This window comes from Geotrypetes seraphini, chromosome 2 (assembly GCF_902459505.1).
Source record: "Geotrypetes seraphini chromosome 2, aGeoSer1.1, whole genome shotgun sequence".
Lineage (NCBI taxonomy): Eukaryota > Metazoa > Chordata > Amphibia > Gymnophiona > Dermophiidae > Geotrypetes > Geotrypetes seraphini.
The window spans coordinates 413,423,546-413,446,878 of NC_047085.1; the positions used below are offsets into that span (position 1 = coordinate 413,423,546).

Consider the following 23,333-nt stretch of genomic DNA (forward strand, 5'->3'; position numbering starts at 1 on the left):
TAATAGATTTAAAACAAACTGAAGAAAATATTTCTTCACATGTGTAATTAAACTCTGGAATTCATAGTAACATAGTAGATGACGGCAGATAAAGACCCGAATGGTCCATCCAGTCTGCCCAACCTGATTTAATTTAAATTTTTTCTTCTTAGCTATTTCTGGGCAAGAATCCAAAGCTCTACCCGGTACTGTGCTTGGGTTCCAACTGCCGAAATCTACGTTAAAACCTACTCCATCCCATCTAAACCCTCCCAGCCATTGATGCCCTCTCCAGCCCATCCTCCCCCAAATGGCCATATACAGACACAGACCGTGCAAGTCTGCCCAGTACTGGCCTTAGTTCAATATTTAATATTATTTTCTGATTCTAGATCCTGTGTTCATCCCACACTTCTTTGAACTGTCACCGTTTTCCTCTCCACCACCTCTCTCGGGAGTGCATTCCAGGCATCCACCACCCTCTCTCCGTAAGTAGAATTTCCTAACATTGCTCTTGAATCTACCACCCCTCAACCTCAAATTATGTCCTCAAATTATTATTCATTGCTGGAGAATATGGTGAAATCAGTTAGCTTAGCAGGATTTTAAAAAGGTTTGGATAATATCCAAAAAGAGAAGTCCATAAGCCGTTATTGAGATGGCTTGGGGAAATCTACTGCTTAATCCAAGGAGAAGCAGCATAAAATCTGTGGGATCTAGCCAGGTACTTGGGACCTGAGTTGGCCACTATTGGAAAGAGGATGCTGGGCTTGATGGACCTTCACTCTATCCTAGTATAGCAATTCTTATGTTCTTAACTTTGGACCTTTTGGAATGGCAGAGATAAAATCTTTAGGATGTATATGGTGTGACAGAGGGAAAAAAGACAGATGTGCTGAACAGTCTTCCTGAATGAGACAAAATTGGGAACCATAACACAAGAGTGGGCAATCACAACACTTGAAGGCCACAACCCAGATGTGTTTAAGAGGTTGTGTTTTCAAGACTTCCACAATGAATATACTGTACACATGTTTGCATGTTTGCATGTTCTGCTTCCATCCCTATTCTTGCCAAGTTCTGCCTCTGTCCTCATCTGCACAAGCCTCGAACAAGGGACAGAACTTTCAGGGAGGAGACTGGGATGGAGATAGATCCCACAGGGATGGGGACAAATTTGTCCTCTTGTCATTCTCTATTGGGAAGAGAAAAGCCGAAGTGAGCAGAGTTCATTTAGAAACAAATTTAAGAAAATGAAATATAAAAATTCAACATTCTCTTTCAATAAAGAAGTGGGATCAGGGTGAAAGGAGGCAGACTCAGGAGTACTCTTAGATGTTTCTTTACACAGAGTAGACATGGAATGGCATTCCAGTGGATATGGTGGAAACCAGGACCACACCAAAATCAGGAGCAGATAGGACACACACAGAGGAGAATCTCTGAGGAGGGGATTGAATTGTGAAGCTGAGCTGGAGGTAAGTATGGGTCATACAGTCTTTATCTGCCATCAGGTTCTATAAAAAGTTTGTTATCTAGGGAAAATTAGAGATTTCTCCTGGCTCTAAGTTAAAAAAAAAATGCTTTTAGTTGATGCTCTTCTTTCTATACCTAAATTATTAGTTTTCCTCAAAATGTCACAGATTTCTTTTTGTTTCAGTCTGTCAGTTTCTCCTACTAATTTAGACTTCCAAGTCAATCAGAACCAGCTTCTAATGAGCTACAGCACTATGACTTGTCACAAAGAATTACTTGAGGATTTTTTCCTCTTTTTATATCTCTTTCCAGCTCAGTTCTTGCAGCAACTGCCATTAGCTGGAGGCCAGACGCCAGAGCTGCTCCTGGCATCCTGCACGTGTGGATGCTAAAATTCAGGAACCCCGCGTTACTACTGCAGAATGACTACAAAACAAAACCTCTCTCCACCCAGGAGCTGACCTCTCTCCACCCAGGAGTGGAAGACCTGAGCCAGGAAACATGTCAAGTCTGTAAACAGTGCCAAGTCTGCCACTACATCTCCAGGTCAGTCCCTACCTTGATTTGCACACAGTATTTAATCTACCTTGCCTCCTTTTCTAAACATGCTCTAGCCTTACCACTAATTCTTCTGTCCCCACAGAAGGCCTGAGAACATTTCCAAAGGGATTCTCCCTCAGCTAAACACATATTCCTTTAAAAGAGTTCCTTTAAAAACTGTCTCTTATATCTTCAGGTATACAAAGCCTTTTTTATTTTGGGGGGACTGGGGCTTGTTTTTGATTATATGCCCATGTAATAAGCCCATGTACATGAAAGATTATTCAGTTTTTTGTTTTCAATTTATTTAGTGGTATAAATTAAAGTTAAATGGAACTATAATGTGTACACCAGAATTTGTGGTTTGGCTGGGTCAGGATTAAACAACAAAATTGTGGAACAGGATCAGATGTACCAGTTGTAGTTTATAAGCGTCCAAATATAAACAGTCACAAGTGACCCACAGCTTGTAAAAGAGACAGCTGAGGGGAGATATGATTGAAGTCTACAAAATCTTGAGTGGAGTAGAACGAGTACAAGTGGATCGATTTTCACTCCGTCAAAAATTACAAAGACTAGGGAACAATTGATAAAGTTACAGGGAAATACTTTTAAAACCAATTAGAGGAAATTTTTTTTTCACTTAGAGAATAGTTAAGCTCTGGAATGCGTTGCCAGAGGATGTGGTAAGAGCGGATAGCGTAGCTGGTATTAATAAAGGTTTGGACAAGTTCCTGGAGGAAAAGTCCATCGTCTGTTGTTGAGAAAGACACGGGGGAAGCCACTGCTTGCCCTGTATTGGTAGCATGGAATATTGCTACTCCTTGGGTTTTGGCCAGGCACTAGTGACCTGGATTGGCCACCATGAGAACGGGCTACTGGGTTTGATGGACCATTGGTCTGACCTAGTAAAGCTATACTTAATATATAAAATTACAAGTGACCCGACATGCTTCAGCAAAACTAAAAATGCCGATGCCAGCTAACAGCAGAAGTTTGTGTGTGTGCTGCCTGATTGCAGCCTTTAACTACTTGGATTTTCTGCGACTTCTAAATTGTTATATATATATATATATATATATATATATATATACACACTAGTTGTTTAGCTCGTTACATTAACGGGTGCTAGCAGCCCTTCTCCCTTACTTTTACCACCTCCCTGTCCAGCAGCACCCCCACCCATTCCCTGCTCCCCCTATATAGCAGTAGCCCTTCTCCTTTTATCTCCCCCTGTTCAGCATCACCCCATTTCCAGCTCCCCATATCCAGCAGTAGCTCTTCTCCTTTGCAGGAGCCCTTCTCCCTTCCTTTTACCTCCCCCCCACCCCCCCGTCTAGCAGCACCTCTTCCCTGCTTCCCCTATCCAGCAGTAGGCCTCCCTTCCTGTTACCTCCCCCCCTGTCCAGAATCACCTCTTCCCTGCTCCTCCTGTACTGCAGCACCCCCTTACCTGCTCCCCCTGTTCAGTCCGGTGATCTCCAGCCATCAGGCTGGCTCCTGCAGGGAGTCTAGTTCCTGTCCGGTCCCCGCCAGGCGTGCGAGCCTGCTCCGCCCCCCTCCCGACCTGCTGGGAGTATTTGAATTAGACCCGACGGTTCCTGTTGAGGGAAGCACTCCTCACCGGACTCAGCGGTGAACTCCAGCCATCGGGCCGACATCCACCTTGTTTTTTGTTAGTTGAAAGACGCGGCGGTGGCTCCTCTCATGATCCCCGCCTGCGTCGGAAGTCCGACGCAGGCAGGGAGCATGAGAGCAGCCACCGCCGCGTCTTTCAAAGAATCGTAAGCCGCGCATGCGCACTTCCTATGTGTCACTACAGCTCACGGAAAACCGGCACACACTTAGGAAGTGCGCATGCGTGGCTTACCATTTTATTATATTAGATATAGAAAGATATATATATATATATATATATATATATATATATATATATATATATATATATATATATATATATATATATATATATATATATATAAATATAAATATATAAATATAAATATAAAAATAAGACAGTCAAGGACTCATTAATAAGACCCCTGAAAAAGATATTTTTAGTTTTGCCAGAACACAACCATGTTGGGTCACTTGTAATTTTATATATGAGGGATCTTCAAAAAGATTTTGCACTTTTATTTTTTTAAAGTTTTACTAAACATCTCAAAAGCAAATTACATCAATTTTCCACATAATCACCCTGTTTTGCCTGACTGACGAGTCACATGACATTCTATGACACTAACAATAACAGCTTATATACCGCAATACCGTGAAGTTCTATGCGGTTTACAAAGATTAAGCAAAGGTACAAATTGATTGACTTTAAGAGGGGAGGAAGAAAGAGGGTTAATAGGACAGGAAATCCATTTTTGAGGAGAGAGTGATCAATAGAACAAGTTAATCGCTATAGAGGGGAGAGAGAAGAGAGGATCAGTTGTCTAGATACTTTAGGAACAGGTAATTCCTAATAAGTAGTGGGCGAAAGCAATTGTTCTAGGTCTTTACCCCATGATGCTGCTTGGTGCTAGAGAAGATGTTCATGGTGTTTTTTCAGTTTACAACTAGAGAATGACACGGGGAAAAAATCTGTCCCCGTCACCGCCCCGTCTCCGTCCCCCCATCCTCTGCACTGCTCCATTACCGCCGTTCCCTTCACCGCCCCGTCACTGTCATCCCTTTCACCGCCCCGTCACCGCCACTGCCATCCCATTCACAGCCCCTGCAGCATTCATATAAGCCTTAGTACTGTAATATTTAGCTTATTCCTTTCTTATAAATCAAAGTTCCTGCTGCTGAACTAGAGAAAGAGATGTTCAGCTGGTAGGGCTTTGTTTATAAATTTTTATCAACACAACTAATATATTACTTTATCGTAAAGCAAAAAATAAATAAATAAATATAATTTTTTTTTTCTACCTTTGTTGTCTGGTTTCTGCTTTCCACATCTTCTCATTCAATTCCTTCCATCCACTGTGTGTCTTCTCTCTGCGTCTTCCATTTGCTGTTACTGTGCCTCTCCCTTCACACACTCCCCCCAATTGGTCTAGCACCCATCTTCTTCCCTCTGCTCCCCCATAGTCTGGCATCTGTCTTCTTCCCTTCCAGCATCTTCTCCCCACTCTGTCTTCCACATTTTCCTTCAGGGTCTGTTCCTCTCCACCCTCCTTCAATGTCTGTTCTATTCCTTTCCACCACCACCCTTCCCTCCCTCCTTTACCATCTGTTCCTTTCTACCACCCTTCAGCTCCTCTCGTGTGGCTTATCTATCTACCTTCCTCCCTCTTATTTTCATGGCACGTTACAATGTAATTTGTGCAAGCCATTGGAGCCTGTAAGCTCGGTCCCTGTCCCATCCCCACAAACCATCTCGCTTCTGTGCTCCTATTTTCCCCATTTCTAATATCTCCCCTATGTATGTGCCATTGCCCCCCCCCTGTGTCCATATACCATCCCCATGGCACGTCCCCTTTATATCTCTGTCCCTATGCCCCATGCACATAATTTCCCCTCTTTCTGTTACCTTCCTGTGTCCAGATTTCCTTTATCTTCCTCTTCCATACCAGTGTGTCTCTGCTTTTCAACCCCATCCAGCTTCTCTCCCTCTTTCTTCCCCCTCCCCTGCATCCAGCATCTGGCTCACCTGCCTGTTCTCCCCTTTCTTTCCTGCTGTGAATTTTTCTTTCCCTCTTCATCCCCTTGGCCCAGAATCCTTTTCCCTTTCACTCCCTCCTTCCAGTGTGAGCTGGAACTGGCTGACAATATTATATTTTGAATACAGTAACTAATTTGTTTGAGGTGTTGGCTAAGGTTGGTTAACAGATCTTTGAGCAGGCCTGGTTCAGGACCTAAATGAGGAAAGCCTGTTCCTGCTTTCTGCTCGAACCCTCGTCTCACCACTAGGTTGATTAGATAAAACTATTTCACAATTAAAAAAAACACCCAAATACTGCTGTCACGCTGAGGGATGAAGGTCAGAGAAGGAATTATAGGATTCCAGAATCATTGGGGGGGTTTATAAAAATCAGATCACCAATCTGACCAAAATAAAACAACAAAATGGGACAACATACTCCTACAAGAAATGCTAAACAGAAGCAGTAACACTAGCGATTGCGCAGTCCCCACAGCCCCCACCCAACCGATGGTAGCGTTTAGCCCGCTCCCTCCCTCCAGCTCACCTTAGTTTGCAGGCTTTCTTTTTCGGTGACCTGCACACTTTCAAAGAGCAGCGCACGTGCGGCTGCTCAGTGTTCAATCTTCTGCTCTGCTGCAACTTCCTGTTTCCGGTTGCGTCAGAGCAGAAGATTGAATACTGAGCAGCCGTGCGTGCAGGCCGCCGAAAAAGAAAGCCTGCAAACTAAGGTGAGCTGGAGGGAGGGGCGGGCTAAACGCTACCATCGGGCGGGTGGGGGCTACGGGGACCGCGCGATCCTTGATGCCTCACTGCGGAGACAAGACCATTCACCGCTCCACGGGGCGGTGAATGGCCTTGTCCCTGTCCCCGCAGCCATTGCTATATTTCTTTCCCCGTTTCGGCGGGTTACCCGCGGCTAAATGCGGTAGCCGCGGGTAAACCGCCACCGTGTCATTCTCTATTTACAACCTCTCACTGGGGGGGAAACTAAGTTGGAATGTGAGCTTCTCTTGTGTCTGTTGGCTGAGACTTCTCCTGCCTCAACCATTTCCCATGAAAATGCAGAAACTTTTTGAAGAACCCTCGTATTATTTGTTTTTCACTGTGAGGCACTTGTGGATTGCTTTTATGTCTTTTGAACGCTTATTAAACTATAACTGGTACATCTGATCCTGTTCCACAATTTTTCTCTTTCATTTCTCTTGTGGAACCCTTTGGTGCTATTTGTATTTTGTTATTTTGTCTTCAGGTCAGAATTAAGGCATAGGAACACTAGGTTAGGATCTAGGGCCTGAATGTTTAGAAGAAACCCTCACAGATGTGCTAGTTCAATAGCTCCCAAGGCAGACGTCTGCCCTGGTAACTCAGCTGCTGGCAGGAAAAGAAGTGGGGAAGGAGGAAGCAGAGCCATCATTGCTTGCAGAAGTCTGTCTATTTTCCCTAGCTCTGGCACTGTCCTCCAGTCAGAAAGAGCCAGCAAGCAGTGCTCACCTGCTGCTTCCCCAATTTTCAAAAAAGGATCGAGAGGGGAACCGGGCAACTATAGACCTGTTAGTCTTACGTCTGTCCCTGGCAAGATGGTTGAAGCACTGATCAAGGATAGCATAGTCCGGCACTTGGACGCATACGACTTGATGAAACCCAGTCAACATGGATTCAGGAAAGGGAAATCATGTTTGACTAATTTACTCCAATTTTTCGAGACCGTGAACGAGCAAATTGATAGTGGGAAGCCGGTGGACATAATATACTTGGACTTCCAGAAAGCGTTCGACAAAGTTCCACACGAAAGACTTCTCAGGAAACTACAAAGTCATGGCATAGAGGGGGATATACAAAGATGGATAGGCAAATGGCTGGAAAACCGAAAGCAGAGAGTGGGCATAAATGGGAAGTTCTCCGACTGGGAGAAAGTGACTAGTGGTGTACCCCAGGGCTCGGTACTTGGGCCGATCCTTTTTAATATTTATATCAATGACCTGGAGGAAGGAACATCCAGTGAGATCATCAAGTTTGCAGACGATACAAAACTATGCCGGGCAATCAGATCGCAGGAGGATCGAGAGAAACTCCAGAGCGACTTGTGTCGGTTAGAAACATGGGCGGAGAAATGGCAGATGAAGTTCAATGTGGAGAAATGCAAGGTAATGCATTTAGGCAATAAAAATAAGGAATACGAGTATACAATGTCAGGTGCAACTCTGGGGAAGAGTGAACAAGAAAAGGACCTGGGTGTACTGATAGATAGGACCCTGAAGCCGTCGGCACAATGCGCGGCAGCGGCAAAGAAGGCAAATAGAATGTTGGGCATGATAAAGAAAGGAATCTCGAGTAGATCAGAGAAAGTTATAATGCCGCTTTATAGGGCAATGGTCAGACCACACTTGGAATACTGTGTCCAACATTGGTCCCCCTACCTAAAGAAGGATATAAAGCTGCTGGAGAGGGTGCAGAGACGAGCAACAAAACTGGTGAAGGGTATGGAGAAACTGGAATACGAGGACAGACTTATAACACTAGGATTGTTCTCCCTTGAGAAAAGGAGACTGCGTGGGGATATGATCGAGACCTTCAAAATACTGAAAGGAATCGACAAAATAGAGCAGAGAAGATTATTTACATTGTACAATTTGACACGGACTAGAGGACATGTAATGAAGCTGAGGGGGGACAGGTTCAGGACTAATGTCAGGAAGTTCTGCTTTACTCAGAGAGTGGTTGACACCTGGAATGCTCTCCCAGAGGAGATTATGACAGAATCGACCATCCTAGGCTTCAAGAGCAAACTAGATGCATATCTCCTTAAGAGAGGCATATAAGGATTTGATGGACTATAAATTACGCCAGGTGTACACCTGGCAGGGCCTCCGCGTGTGCGGATCGCCGGACTTGATGGACCGAAGGTCTGATCCGGAGAAGGCAGTTCTTATGTTCTTATGTTATATGTTCTTACTGGTTTTCCTTTGCACTCAGGACTACATAGGGCCATGTTTATGAAATGTTTAAAATGTATTCACATTACAATGGTGGGGGGTGTCAAACATACTTGTTAACCCTGCCCTGATCCAATGCCTGACCATCTCGAGCTACACCGCTTTCCCAAATCATCATTACCAGTGTAAAAAGTTAGCACCTTACCACTGACTTCTCTCTTGCCAGAAAAAATTTGGCTCTTTATACAATCCCCGTGTATTTTTAGTGGAACTACCAAGAATGGAAGAGTTTCCTAGTGTTTACTCCACTGAACCAACAACCAACCAGAGAAGCCAGGTCCCTATCCTGTTGCTGCTCCTTGTGATCTTGAGCAAGTCACTCAGGCCGAAATTCTGTAACCGGCACCTAATGTTAGGCACCTATTTTGGAGGTGGTGCCTATCTAAAGCGATTAACAAGCTCAACTAAGCTTTTTTAATCAGCAATAATTGAAACTTAGGCGTCTAGCAGGAAAAAGCGATTCTGCAACAAGGCGCCTCTAAAAATTTAGGCGGCCTTCAAAAAAATAGGCGCTATGCAAGTTAGGCATGGGCGGGCTACGTTAGGCGCCTTGTTGCAGAATCGCTGCTCTTAAGAGGGCTTAGGCGCTCAGCTAGGCGCCCAACTTTTAGTTGTGCCTAGAGCTGGCCTATTTCTTGGGCGCCTCCAAAATAGGTTCTGCTCAGCGTGATTCACTAAACAGCACCCAAGTTTACTTGAATCGCGCTGAACAGTGGCTAATTAGGCGCCTAACTTTTGGGCGCTTCTTATAGAATTTGCCCTTTAACCCTTCATTGTCTCAGGTACAAACTTAGGGGCCCTTTTACTGAAGCTTATTTATCACGCATTAAATGCTAGGGAGCCCATTTTATAGCTATAAGCTTTAATAAAAAAGATTGTAAAATTGTAAGCCCTCAGGGGACAGAGAAACACCTTCTGAATCTGAACGTAACTAACCTTGAGCTACTACTGAAAAATCCAAATAAATAAAAGTAATATAAATTCTGTAATTCATGTACAATGCCTGGTGCAGTGTTTACTTCACATGACTAAAGACTGCATTGTTACATCAGCTCCCCCTGTAAGTTGTCCTTACCGAGTGACGACTTCACAATTGCTTTAATACCCGCATACACCAAGGGACTCTTGTTTCCTGTAGGCTTTTGCTCCACATCTTCCGTATACTGCTTCATAAGTATTTCAGTGCATAGGAAAACACAGGCACAGATATATTTCATTACAAACCATTTCAGTTTCTCTGCAAGAAGGACAACAAAAATGCAGCAGAGTTCAGGGCAGGAATTGTTCACCATGCCAGACTTATAGCCCTACTGTATATCCTGAGACTACAACACAGGGCTGTAGAGCCAGTACATAAAACCTTTGACTCTGCCTCTTTTATTTATGTTTATCTCCATACTGATTCCGACTCCTTTATTTATATATCTATATAGGTTTTGTACTACATGCAAGGTGTGGCTTCTCGGGATTTTGGTTTTATTTATTTTTATCATTTTTGGCAAGCTATTATGGATTTGACATTTGTATTCTGTGTGTGTGACCAAGGTACTGTATATGCTCGAATATAAACTGATCCGAATATAAACCAAGGTAACCCTTTTTCCCCCCAGAGAGGAAAAAAGGTTGACTTGAATATAAACCGGTACAGGAAAGAAGCAACCCTTCCTTCCTTCCCTGGTGTCCTGTCTGCCGACTCTGCAGCCGAACAGCACCCCCTCCCAGACCCACCGCGGGACTGCAGTACTGCCCCAGTGGTTCTCCAGTGGTGCAGGCAGACAATACAGTCAGTCTGCTCCCCTTCCCAAACTCACCCTGGGTCTCCAGTACTGCCCTGATGGTCCAGTGGAGCAGGAAACTGGAGCTGCCATCAATCCCTCCCTCCCAGCGACTTTGTGCAACTAGCCCTTCCCTCTCCTCCTGGTCCCCCTGCAGATCTATTTTAGGTCCCCGGTGGTCCAGCGGTGAGGCAGGGCAATCGCACTTCCTTTACACTCCTGCCCAGCAGTCTCCGTAGTGAAAAAATGACTGCTGCGAGATCCTGCGGCAAACTTCACGACACTGCTTTTAAACAGTGTCCTGCGTAACTAATGTAAATCCTGACAAGCGTGCGTGAACATGATGTAAAGTGAAGTACTGTCCTAAAATATTGTAAGCGAATCTATGAGTGTTGAAAAATATGGGCTGTTTTCTAATGTGATTAAAAATTTGAATAGATGTACAACCCTAGTTCAAAGTCAGTACATAACGGGCTATGTTTCCCTTGCAGTTTGAATCTACAGTACTCTCCCCGATATTCGCGGGGGTTCTGCTTCAGGAACCCCCCGCGAATCTTGAAAAACCACGAATACGGTTTTTAGCGGGGGAGACTGGAGAGGGCAGCTGGAGAGCCGGCGAGTGAAGGAAATCACTTGCGGTATGCTCTGACCGCCTCTTCCTGTACTAAAGTCAGGCCTCACCAATCAGGAGCTGCTTTGACACGCAGGAAGAGTCGGTCAGAGCATACCGCGAGTGATTTCCTTCATTCGCCGGCACTCCAGCAGATCTCTCCTGCCTCTCTCCTTCCTGGTCATTCGCAGTTGGAAAATACCGTGAATGACTGGGACCGCAAATCGCCGACCACAAATGACCGGGGGAGCACTGTATTTATTTGGTGGTGTACTACATTGAAGATGTAGCTTCTTGGGATTTGGGCTTAATTTATGTTTATTAATTTGGGGCAGCTAATTATATATTTCCCCAATCATGTCACATGGGTTTGTTGTGCCACTGGGGCTTGTGCGCATCTGAGAAGCTGAAAGCTATGCAGTCAGTAGTTTCACTACCAGCAGGGCCTCCCAAGGTGGACAGGTTTCAGTGGAGATGTCAGACTAACGATGTACCATTCATCTGGGCAGCAGCAGATGGGCAGTGTTGGAGGTGGAGTATTGCGTTTGATGCAACAACAGCGACAACATCGAATTTATACTGCACAGAAGGTCCAGCAATCTACTTCTGTATTCTGTCACAAAAACTTGATGATGTTCATCAAGTCACTAGGGCTTGAACATGAGTCGATTCCACCTAAGAATTATGTATTTGGCATTTATATTTTGTGTGTTTATTTGAGGTATTCTGTTAGCTCGCAACTTGGGACCTGGGTTGGCCACTGTTAGAAACAGGATACTAGGCTTGAAGGACCTTCGGCTCATCCCAGTATGGCAATTCTTATGTTCTATGTACCATTTTGTAGTAATTTTGCTTGTTCAGTTTTCTCAATACTGGAGGGGATATTTGTGGGGGGAGGGGAGACATGTTTTGTTGATCCTTATGATTTGTAAAATGTAAAAAATGATTTATGATAGTTATACAGAATATTCTCTCTTTTTTATTTTAATAAATGTAAAATCATAACAATTTGAGGCTTATATGGATGAGAGTTTGCAGGGATGGGGCAGAGACAGAGCTGGTGAGGACAGGGTGAGGACAAACTTTATCTTAGTGTCATTTTCTAATCTGCCAGTCATTTAATAAATAAGTTCAGATCAGCAAGACTACTGCAACATTAATTAACCCTAAATTACAGAATGAGGTGTTCATGCTCATAACTTCAAGCAAATAACTCCTTGAAAGGATATAGTGCAGAGTGTACCACAGGGACTTCAGCTGAGGATCCTCGTCCCCGGCCAGAAGGTGATTCCTCCACACCTGCTCTGTGTCTAGACCATATCTAGAGAGAGACCGCAGGCGCATCTTGGTGGCAATGTCCTTTTCTAAAGAGCTGGCCTGCCCTTCCTCTGTACATTCATACAGATGCCTACCACAAGCCCACATCAAAGACGTAGTGGGACTCCATGCCAAGGAAATCCTTTCAAACACTGTGAAGTCTGACATGGACCTATTTGGAGTCACAACCACCATACGGTTCTGGCTGGTGGGGTGCCATGCAAATGAGGCAATACAGTTGTCACATGGCTGTACACTCCTTTCAATGATTGTAGGCTCTGTCTCATCCCCAATAGGCGTTGGAGTATGCTGCATGTCATACAGTCGAATAATATTACTGTCCCTGGTTAAAGTAGCCAACAATCCTGTCCTAGTTGGGCACCAGGCCACTTTGGTCAAAGGCTTTGGTTGTTCTGTGAGAGTCAAAACTGGCTTTTCAAATTTACGAAGGTCCCATATGGCAACCTGGCCTTCAAAGAAGGAAGCCACGCGATCGTGGAAATGTGGATCCACTGTCACCCCTTGCACAGCTTTGGTGTTCACAAACATTTTTTGGCTGGTGTTCCTTAAGTCAAATATAGCCAGATTACGATGCATCCCCGCTAAAAGCAGCTTCTGGTCTCGTGGAAGCCAACAGAGAGAGAGGCAAGCATCATTCTGCCCCAGTTCATAAAGTGGTTTTGTAACTACTAAACCAGCCTCTGTGTCAGTGGTTGAAAGTCTCATTTTTTCCATAGGAATTGTTCCATCTGGAGTGTATTTGCTGCTGATATCCCAAATCAAGACTGAAAAGTCTGCCCGGTGTTTATCTAGGCCTGCTGCAAGCCAATTGCTCTCCAGGGGATTCCATGCTAAGGTGTTACACTGCCGAGCATGCTTGGGCACAAATTCTTTTCCTATCAAATCTTTGCATTTGGAGTTGTGATCTTGGCCAAGACCTGTGAGAACAACTCTACCATTGGCTTGCCCAACTGCAAGAAGGCATTCAGGATCATGCTTGGGGTACCATGCCATGCATTTCATGTAGGGTGTGTCTGAATTTATTGCCAGCAATGTAGCTGTTGTTTCTTCTGAAAGTTGCAGGGAGCCTGCTTTTAGTTCAGTGCTGGAGCTCACAGCAGACTCAATGTGATAGAGGCTCAGTTCTGAATCACAAACCACAAACCTATTCATATGATGTGGAGCCCACAGAATGTCGGGCTTGGATCCACTCATGGCTGCAGCCGTGAGGTTCTGGGAGTGATCAGAAAGGTGATGCACATTTCAAGCACACTTCATCCGGAAGAACCTGTAGGGGAAAAAAAAGCTTCAGGTAAATCATTTCCCAACATAGAATCAGACATTAGAAAATAAAACCCAGCAGTTTTCAAGCTTTTGGGGAAAGAATGTTGCAATTCATATTATACAGCGTACACCAAGGTTTCCCTAACATGTCCTGGGGGAACCCCAGCCCGTCAAGTTGTCTGGATAGTGTGTATCGATTGCTCTCCAACAATATTACTAGTATATATAGGACCCATATATGTTCACTTATCTTTGTGTAAGAAAACTCATGATTTTCTTGCTTGTAACTAAGATCACTGCAGAGTTTGTTGAGTATTTTTCTTATTCTTCCATTAGCTTTTTTAGATGTGGAAGTACAACAATTTGAACATGGCTTTCTGACAAAAACATTTGAAAAACCACCAGTTTGCATTACATTTTTAGCACAATCTAGTTGTCATCAAATTCATTTGAAAAAATAGTTGAATCATATTCCCAAATATTGAGAATTAGAAGAAATTGCTTAGACATTGAGGAAAACATAAAAGAGGGCCCATTATATAACAGAGATTTATTGTTAACAGAACATATTTAGGAAACAACAGTAGAGGATACACAAACTTGCATTTTGAAATATTTGGCACAGGGCATGTCAATTGCTAAAATTATTAGAAATAGGTGGGATAATGTTTAAAGATAGTTCTTTAAGAATTGCCTTTCGTGGGGCAAAAATTTGAAAGAAATTTTAAGTCCCACAGCACTGCAGAAGGGCAATTGTATAATCACTAGACAAAGTATGTAAGTGGCAGGTGCAGCATTTGTAAGATTACGCTGCAAGTATTATGAGTTTTATGACTAATTGCAAGACAGAATTTGTAATTTATATGCGCATCTGTCCTTGTTCTATATTGTATGCGAGTGAGTATGAGATCAAGGATATTTTAAACATGAATGCTGGAACATAAATAGAATTTAAAACGAACACTGTGTTTCATCAAAACATAAATTTGAAGATTTTAAGATGTGCAGCTATTGACAAAGAAGCAAAACTTACATAGGGCGGAGATCATTTGACATGTCTTCAACAATGGGAGGCCCAATGGATCGATTTATTTACTTGATATACCGCTTAACACAGCACTGCAGAAGGGTTCCTTTTACTAAGGCACGCTAGTGCATCTTAGCGCACGCTAAATACTAACGCGTCCATTGGATAATATGGATGCGTTAGCATTTAGCAAGCGCTAAGATGCACTAGTGCGCCTTAGTAAAAGGACCCCAAAGTATGAAAGTGGTTTACAATAAACCAGTAAACATTACATGGTACAACAAATCATAATATAAAAACAATTAACATCTAAAAATAATCACCAGTAACCCCTAAAGTCACCATCCCAAATACAGCACTACTACTCCACTTAAATGAACTTGTAAAATGCCAAGTTTTCACAGCCTTACGGAAGCTGAGATGGCTGGAAACTTCATTCATTTCATTAATCAAAGAAGTCAATAGAACAGGGCCAAAGTAGCAGAAAGCTCTGTTTTTTTGTGAATATCATTCTGACCTGTGACAATATAGGAAGTTGTAATAAATGACTGAAAAATGAAGAAAACACTGAGGAACATACTGCTTCAGCATATCAGAGAAATATCTAGATGCACTTTCTCACCCAAAATTGGGTGGAAATTTCAGTGCGTCTTATGAAGCGAAGGTAACTTTTTTTTAAACACCCCCCTACCCACCCCAGTGTACTTTTTTAAAATGACCCACTCGTTGGGGGTGCGCGGGCAGACTGCTGCCCGCTGCTGCTCATGCTCCTTGCTCAGCGCTGCTGCACTACAACTCAAAGAAGGGAAGGGAAGGGCCAGTGTGCAGCGATTGCACATCGCCGGCCCACAAGCCTTCTCCCGATGTCAGAACTGACGTCGGGCGAAGGCTTGTGGGCCAGTGACATGCAATCGCTGCACGCTGGCCCTTCCCTTCTTTGAGTTGAGACACAGCATCGACGGACCGGGGCCAGAGGAGAAGGAATCAGCAGAGGGTAGGCAGGTTTCAGCATGCAGGGAGGGAGGAAGGCAGTTTCCGGCACAGCAGGGAGGACTAAGGACAAAGGCTGGAAGGCAGTGAGGGGGCACGAACTCGGGACATGGGTGGAAGGGAGAACGAAGGACAAAGGCTAGAAGGCAGTGAGGAGGGGCACAAACTCGGGACAAGGGTGGGAGGGAGAACAAAGGACAAAGGCTAGAAGGCAGTGAGGGGGCATGAACTCGGGAGATGGGAGGTTAAAGAACAAAGGCTGGAAGGCGTGGACATGGGAGGCAGGGAATAGAAAGGGACAATTCTTGGGCCTGAGTGAAGAAAGAAAGGAAAAAAGAAAAAAAGGAAGGAGACTCATGAAATCACCAGACTACAAAAGTAGGAAAAATTATTTTATTTTTAATTTAGTGATCAAAATGAGTTAGTTTTGATAATTTATATCTGCTGTGTGTATTGTGTGTATATGAAAAATGAAAGGAACAGCCTGGCAGGGAAGGGGAGACAGGGTGCAGAGCCTGGTATATATCAGTACACAATTTGGTTCAGAAAGTTGTTTTTTTTTTTCCTACTCTAAATCTAGGGTGCGTTTTATGGAGCGAAACATATGGTAATTCTTGAAGAAATTGATAACCAATGAAACTTAAATAGCCAATATTACCAAACCTATACTCCTTCTGCAAAACTATCTGAATACATTTTTTGTACTACTCATGGCCATATATGCAGCACTATCCAAGGGTAACAACTGCACATCCCTACTCAGTATAGTCTATAATACAACCTAAGTGGGTACCCCAATAAGGAACGTCAAAGGGATTTTAACTCTGTTTTCCACCGCTTCTCAGCCCATTTGGCTAACCATTATACTTTATTATTCATTTGTTTGCTATTATTGTAAACCAGCAATTATTTCCATGTGTCTTCCTTTGCATCCATGAAAGAGGTATCAGCCTGCTCCTATACCTGTTCAAGAACCGCTAGACACACAGGAAACGACAGCAGGTGGAGAAAATATGGCTGAAAAGTCACCGGGGATGACAACAGTAATCAATGCCTTTCACTCTCTGCTTGTACTTGTTCAGCAAATGAATGAAGAGACGACCTCAGTGGGTGTCACAACCCCACACCTCCGACTCTTCTTTCCCAGGCCGATTTCCAGTACAGACAGCTTAACAAGGCACCTTGGCTTCCGGCTATTGAGAAATAGATCCCGCACGGACGCAATACGCCTGCGCGTCAGCCATCACTGTGCACTAGTCTATGCGAGAATTATCTCGCTCTGTGCAGGAGATTAATACGCATGGATGGAGAGCATTTGTAAATAAAGATAGCCTTAACTCTTCTTCGCGAACACGACCTGAGGGAAATGACGTCCTTCTGTGTCGTGCACGTGGTCTAAGCCGGCCTGCGTCCTATTGGCCTACTGAAAACCGGACGTGAGGAGAACCGGACGTCTTTTTTATGGGAGGCCGGAAGTGTGTGTTTCCCGCGCGTCTCGGGATTTGAGTGGTAGTTGGTTGGGCTCCGGGTAGTAGGAATGGGCGACGTATTTGAGGAAGCGCGGTACCGCGTGAATAGTGCCATGTTGTCGCGCTATATTGGCCGCGCCGTCTGCTTTGTAGGCCGTGTGGATAAGGTAATAAGTGCCGCTAGTAACTACGATGCCTCTAATCATTTTTCCATTACTCTCCTTTGTGGGTAGTTCGAGCGATAGTGGCGCAACTCTGTTGCTGCTTTTGGGTAACCTGAGGATTGATGAGAGAAACTTCAGCTCAAAACAGTAGTGAAATGACTTATTTTGTACTTCCTAAAAGTCATATGGGTGAGAGGTAACCTGTATGGAGTGGCACCCTTTTCACCTTATTGAGTACACAAAATGAGCTGTTTTGATTTTTATCTATTATGCTCCTAAGGTCTTGCTGGGGGTAGTTGTTTTATTTATTTATATATATATATATATATGTATATATATATATATATATATATATATAATAATAAATATATATATATTTATTATTATTTTTTTTTTGGGGGGGGGGTTCCAGGCTGCACTTGACCGCGGTCCTCCCAATCTGTAGTCTCGTTTTACCTTCTTAGTGCAGATTCTGTTGTATCTTAATCATTGTAGCTCCCTTTAGGAGTAAATCACCTCTAATTTGTGGCATCTTCACTTCGGATAGGGCTGGTGCCCACAACAGCAGAACACATATTCATCAGCTGTATGTGCGGATGTTTGAACCCCCCCCCCCAAAAAAAAAAAAAAATACCCCCAACAAACAAACCCCAAAACAAAACCCTGTATCTCAGAATAAAGTATAACAGTGAAAAAGGTCAGGTGACTCTGAATCTCCTGATTGAGCTGTTTGTACATCAATGCTGTGGAGGGGAAATGCTGTTTGATTCTTTGGCCTTTTCACTATACTCCTAATGCAGCCATAATAGTGGGTGAAATGTGGTCCATTTGGTATACTTGTCAATAAAGGAACTTGTTTTTGAATTCTTTATTCATTTTTATAACTTACATAAAGTGCATCGAAAAATAACACCATTTTGACTTAAATACATCACTTGAAATTCTACAGTTCTTTAAATTACATAGAATTATCCCTTTTCCTCCCTTCAATACCTCATAATGCATATACCATGTAATAAAGTCCCCCACCCCATTCTTTCATTTGTACAAATCAGGGAAAATAATACCTACTCATTGCAATAATTTGTTAATGGCCCCCACACATCGTGAAATTTATTAAAATTTCCTTTCTGAATAGCTAATGTTCTTTCCATTTTATAAATATGACACACTGAATTCCACCCAAAACAGTAGTTTAATCTATTCCAATTTTTCCAACTACAAATTATTTGTTGTATGGTGACTCCTGTTAAAATAAGTAAGAGTTTATTATTTTTGGAAGATATTTGGCTCTTAACCCTCATAGACGTACCAAATAATACTCTATCATACGATAATGCCACATGATTTTCTAATAAACTATTAATTTGGCCCCAAATTGATTTCCAAAAATCCATAATAAATGGACAATAGAACAATAAATGATCTAAAGTCCCTGCTTCAAGATGACAATGCCAACATCTATCAGACTTAGAGCAATCTAATTTTTTTAAACGAACAGGGGTCCAGAATGCTCTATGCAACAGAAAAAAACATGTTTGTCTCATAGGTGCAGACATTGTACATCTCATCCTCCAAGACCATATTCGTGGCCATTGAGACGCAGTAATTTGATGCTTAATCTCAATGCTTCAAATGTCTCTCAGCCCAGTCTTTGGTTATTTATTCATAAATCCAGATATTAATTTGTACCACTGAGCGGCCTAGTGTCCCAGAAAATCCACCTGAAAGCATAAGAACTCCAAGCTATATTGATTATTAAGATTTTTCTATTCAGGGAACCCCACCTGAATGGCCTGCTTCAGTTGCATCCATCTAAAATTTTGTGAATTATTAAGGCCATATTTATGTTGCAACTGTGAAAAATCAAGCAGTTTACCATTAGAAATAACATCTTCTAATACACGTATTCCTGCAATCATCCAATGCTTCCAGATGACCTTAAATCCGCCAATCTGAATCTTGGAGTTCAGCCATATAGTTTGATTTGTTGATTTGTGAATTGGAATAGGTGATAAATTACTCACATATCTTATTGTTTTCCATGTGTCTAAAAATAATCTATTTTCTTTATATAATCTAGGCATTTTGATACTAAGTACATGGTATAATCGAAGAGGAAATTTCTTCAACATGGCATTTAGAGTGAAATTCTGTAAGGGCTGCTAATTGTTTTAATCAGCTTTAAGTGGTGTGATAATTGATTGTGCCATTAAAAGCTGATTAAAAAATCTAGGCACCCACTAGGTGCCTCTCGATACTTAGTGATGGTGTGTTTAGGGGTGGAGTTGACCTTAGGCATCACTAAATGCTGCAAGGCATGATTGTACAACAAACCTGTAGGCCTTTAAAACCCTGGCCTACATTACAAGCACTTAAGTTCATTGTTAGGCACTGGTAACTGATTCTCTTAAGTGGTGCTGGATCGTGATTGACACATGTCAGATGTAATTTTTCTAGGTGCCACTTATAAAATTAGTCCTTTAGTGAATAGCTGGTGGCAGGATGCACAAAACTCCTGTGACCCAGTATAAATACCAGGTTGGGATCAATTTTGATTTTCTGGAGCATACTCGGTACAAATAACATGCAAATCAATATGCATGCTATTTGTGCTGAGTAGCCTGGTAAAAGGGGGAGGCAGTATGCCTAGCACCTGCGCACAAATGCTGAGTGGTAAGCACATTGTTCTGCACAGGTCCAGTACAGTTACCAATCACCAGAGTTTGCGATCAATTTACAGCATTTTTATGTTGTTTTTTTTGTGTGTCGGTATGGGACAGACACACACACACACAGTAGCTCAAGACTTGCAGAAAAGGTTTGCATGCTAAGAGATAGTGTTCCCTTTTGTGCATTAAAAGGCATGCTCATTTGAATAGTAATGGTCTCCTTGTAATGTATTTGCATAGGGTTCTTGATGGCTGCTACTGCAATTGGTAGAAGCCCCCGAGAACCCCTTTGAGCATCCGAGGCTGAGTTAACTTGCAAGTAAGACAACCAGTTTTACTTGCACAGCAAGCTTTTGAACATTTGGACCTGAGTCGGCAGGTAAATGAATGGTAGTCTGTAAACATATTTAATAGTACTGTGTTGATGTTGATACTGCATATTTTTCTCAGCAGGACATATCTGAGTGACAGGTGCTTATTGCCTAGATGGGTCCTTTTAAATAATTTACCTCAAAGTTACTCACCATATGGATAGACATGGTGGTTGAATTGGTCTGAGTCAAAATTGACAGATATGGTAAAAAGTATGGCTGTGTTTAAAATTTTTTAAAAAAGAAAGTCGAACAAATTCATAGAAGTGAAATCTTTAAACTGTTGTTGAGGTAGACCTGGGGAAAACTACTTCTTATCTCTGTGACTAAGTAGCATGGCATCTTGCTACACTTTAGAATCCTGCCAGGTATCTGTGACCTGGATTGGCTACTGTTGGATACAGGATACTGGGCTAGGTAGGCCTTTGGTCTGACCATGTATGGCAATTTTTATGTAGTAGCCTCAAAATTATAGAAATAGCATTTAAAGTTAGGTCCTCAAATGTGTTCCTAGTTATAGAATAGGGTCAGTTACATGCATAATAATAATAATAATAACTTTATTCTTGTATATCGCCATACCCAGAAGAGTTCTAGGCGGTTCACATCAATTAAACAGAGTTACAAGTGGTTCACATCAATTAAAACAGAGTAACAAGCGGTTCAAGACCAAATTGATCAGAGTTGCCAGGGGGGAAGGGGGAGGTAGTGAGGGGGGGAGGTTTATTTAGTTAGGAAGGGGCATTAAGGATCCTGGTCTTGGAAGAGGTGGGTTTTGAGCATTTTTCTAAAGCCGAGGTTATTGGCAATTAGGTTATTGGCACTTGTTAATTGGAGAACTAATTGGCATCAAACTCTAATTGGCACTAATTAGCAGTTGTGCACATAACTGATAAGCCCCTATTATGTTACATATATACACAGGAGTCTGTACTATAGCTATTGATTCCCACTAGCTGCGAATCTGCAGAAGGATGTCACTTTAAGATCTTGAACTCCTCCCCTTCAGTTTTTCTCTCTGCAAGTGAATTCGGGTGTGTTCTGATCTCCTTTTTATTCTTTTTTTTTGGGGGGGGGGGGGAGCATCAGGTTTTTGAGTTTATTTCTGGCTTCAGTGCTTGGAGGTCCCCTTCTTGGGTTTACTCTGCTGGGGAAAGGACACAGTCCTGCTTGGGTGGACTGTTGTCTCCAGGCCAATATCTTCAGAGTACCTGTGGAGCCAGCCTACTTTGTCCTTAGGAGCTTGGGGCTCGCCTGCTGATTCTTCAGAGGCTTTAGCACCGGCTGTGAGGCCTCTTCTTGGTAGGCTTCTAATATTTTATCACGCTTCTGTTCTTTATTTACGATTATGCTGCTTCATGCCACTGCACAGCACTAGTCCATCACAGGCCTGTCCCAAGTCTAATGATGATTAGAGGGAATAATACTGAAGCTGGGGGAATGAATTTGGCCAGAAGATGATGCATAATTTTGGTTTTCATTTTAGATCCATCCAACTGGAACTACTTTCATCCTTTCAGATGGAGAAGGCAAAAAAACAACTATTGAACTTGGTGAACCTGTATGTTTTCATGCTTTGATGCTTTTATACTATATTTAATGCTTAGATAGAATTTACTATAGAACTTAGCTTTATGTTAGTGATTTATTTCAAGTACATCAAATAAAATTGTTCACTCGCACAGTATGTGGTTTGAATTTTGCCATCGATGTCTACCTAACTGCTAATTTCTTAGTACTGTATTGGAGAAGGGGGAGAAATAGGAACAGCATCAGTTTATTCAATATAAAATAGGTATAATAAAGGAGGGGGAAAGAATAAATCTTTATCTTTATTGTAAACCGTTTCTATCCCATGTACTGTCAAATGTATCTTTATTGTAAACTGCTTCAAACTTCACGGTATAGCGGTATATAAGAAATAAATTATTAAATGACTGTCCAATGTATCCCTATTCTGACTGTTGTGAGAAGAAAGGGCAGGGATGTAAATACTTGTACAAAACAAACTTCTGAGACACAGAATCTTCCTTCTTAGCTTTTTTTCTGGGTATTTTTATGTTTGGAAGTTATTTCCTTCACACTTTTTTGTTTTGTTTTGTCTATTTCATTTTTTCTTTTTTTGCTTCTTTTCCTTTTAATTTCCATCATGTTTATTTTCTACCCCCTTCTGACATATTCTCATATTTTGTTATTCTTTCCTCTGCTTCCAATCTGTCCTTCCCACTTCATCTCATTTTCTTCTCAATCTCTTTTCTACATGGCTCAATAAGCAGGGCATTCCCACAGCATGCGTTCTCATTATTTCAAGCCCTGCTAGTGGTGGCTTTAGCCAGATTTTTCTGCTAGTCTTTAACAGCAGCTTTAGCTTCTGTCTTTCCTTTTGTTGTGCTAGCAATGGCAGCACCTTCATGTCTCAGTGCAGAATTTGACCACTGGTAGCTATACCAGTCTCTCTCCTGGGCCTGATTTGGCTGGCAGCAACTGTGTCTCTCCAATGGGACTCATTAATGGCAGCATTTCTTCAAAGTCCAGTACCTGGACAATCTAGATTTTTATTTTTTAATTGTATGCTAAAAGAAGGGAAAATTTTAAAAAATTCAAACGGTTGAGGTACAGTTGTTATGTAGTAATCAGCATATCAGAGAAGGAAGAAAAACCACAAACCATCCAAGTATCTCACCAAGGCAAAATTTAAATAAGATCATTCTTTTTCAATTTAATCTAACTTATCTGTTAGATAGTATCCTCTCCAGGATGAAATTGAAGCTTTCACTAAACATGCTCAAGAGGTCTTGAAGTTGGTATTAGTAGCCAAAGTTTTGGTTTTTTTTATAAACAATATATTTTGAACTTGGTGTGTATTGGGGGGGGGGAGGGTCCTTTAGGCGATGGAGGCAAAATACAGTATAATAAGCTCCATATGTGTATACTCTTCCTTCTAGAGATTTTCACATTAAACCTGTGCATATTTCCTAAGCAGCCTTTCTTATACTTTATAACATTACATAACATAACTTTATCTTTCT

General features: G+C 42.3%; 2 protein-coding genes across 3 annotated transcripts in view; one reads left to right on the forward strand and one right to left on the reverse strand.

Moving 5' to 3' along the window:
- MIOS (meiosis regulator for oocyte development) overlaps nt 1-16,887 on the reverse strand; it is a 66,840-nt gene extending 49,953 nt beyond the window's left edge. Inside the window, exons 1-3 of one of the 2 annotated variants that reach the window (XM_033931027.1) lie at nt 16,592-16,887; nt 12,423-13,615; nt 9,701-9,862 (exon numbers count right to left, since the gene is read on the reverse strand). In XM_033931027.1, coding sequence (XP_033786918.1) covers nt 9,701-9,862; nt 12,423-13,542 — 1,282 coding nt within the window. In that variant the 5' untranslated portion in view covers nt 13,543-13,615; nt 16,592-16,887. Of the gene's footprint in view, nt 1-9,700; nt 9,863-12,239; nt 13,616-16,591 lie in introns of both variants that reach the window. The other variant, XM_033931026.1, reaches the window with a different exon arrangement.
- Nucleotides 16,888-17,015: 128 nt separating this feature from the next.
- RPA3 (replication protein A3) overlaps nt 17,016-23,333 on the forward strand; it is a 31,997-nt gene continuing 25,679 nt past the window's right edge. Inside the window, exons 1-2 of the mRNA XM_033931028.1 lie at nt 17,016-17,264; nt 21,791-21,865. Coding sequence (XP_033786919.1) covers nt 17,166-17,264; nt 21,791-21,865 — 174 coding nt within the window. The 5' untranslated portion in view covers nt 17,016-17,165. The remainder of the gene's footprint in view (nt 17,265-21,790; nt 21,866-23,333) is intronic.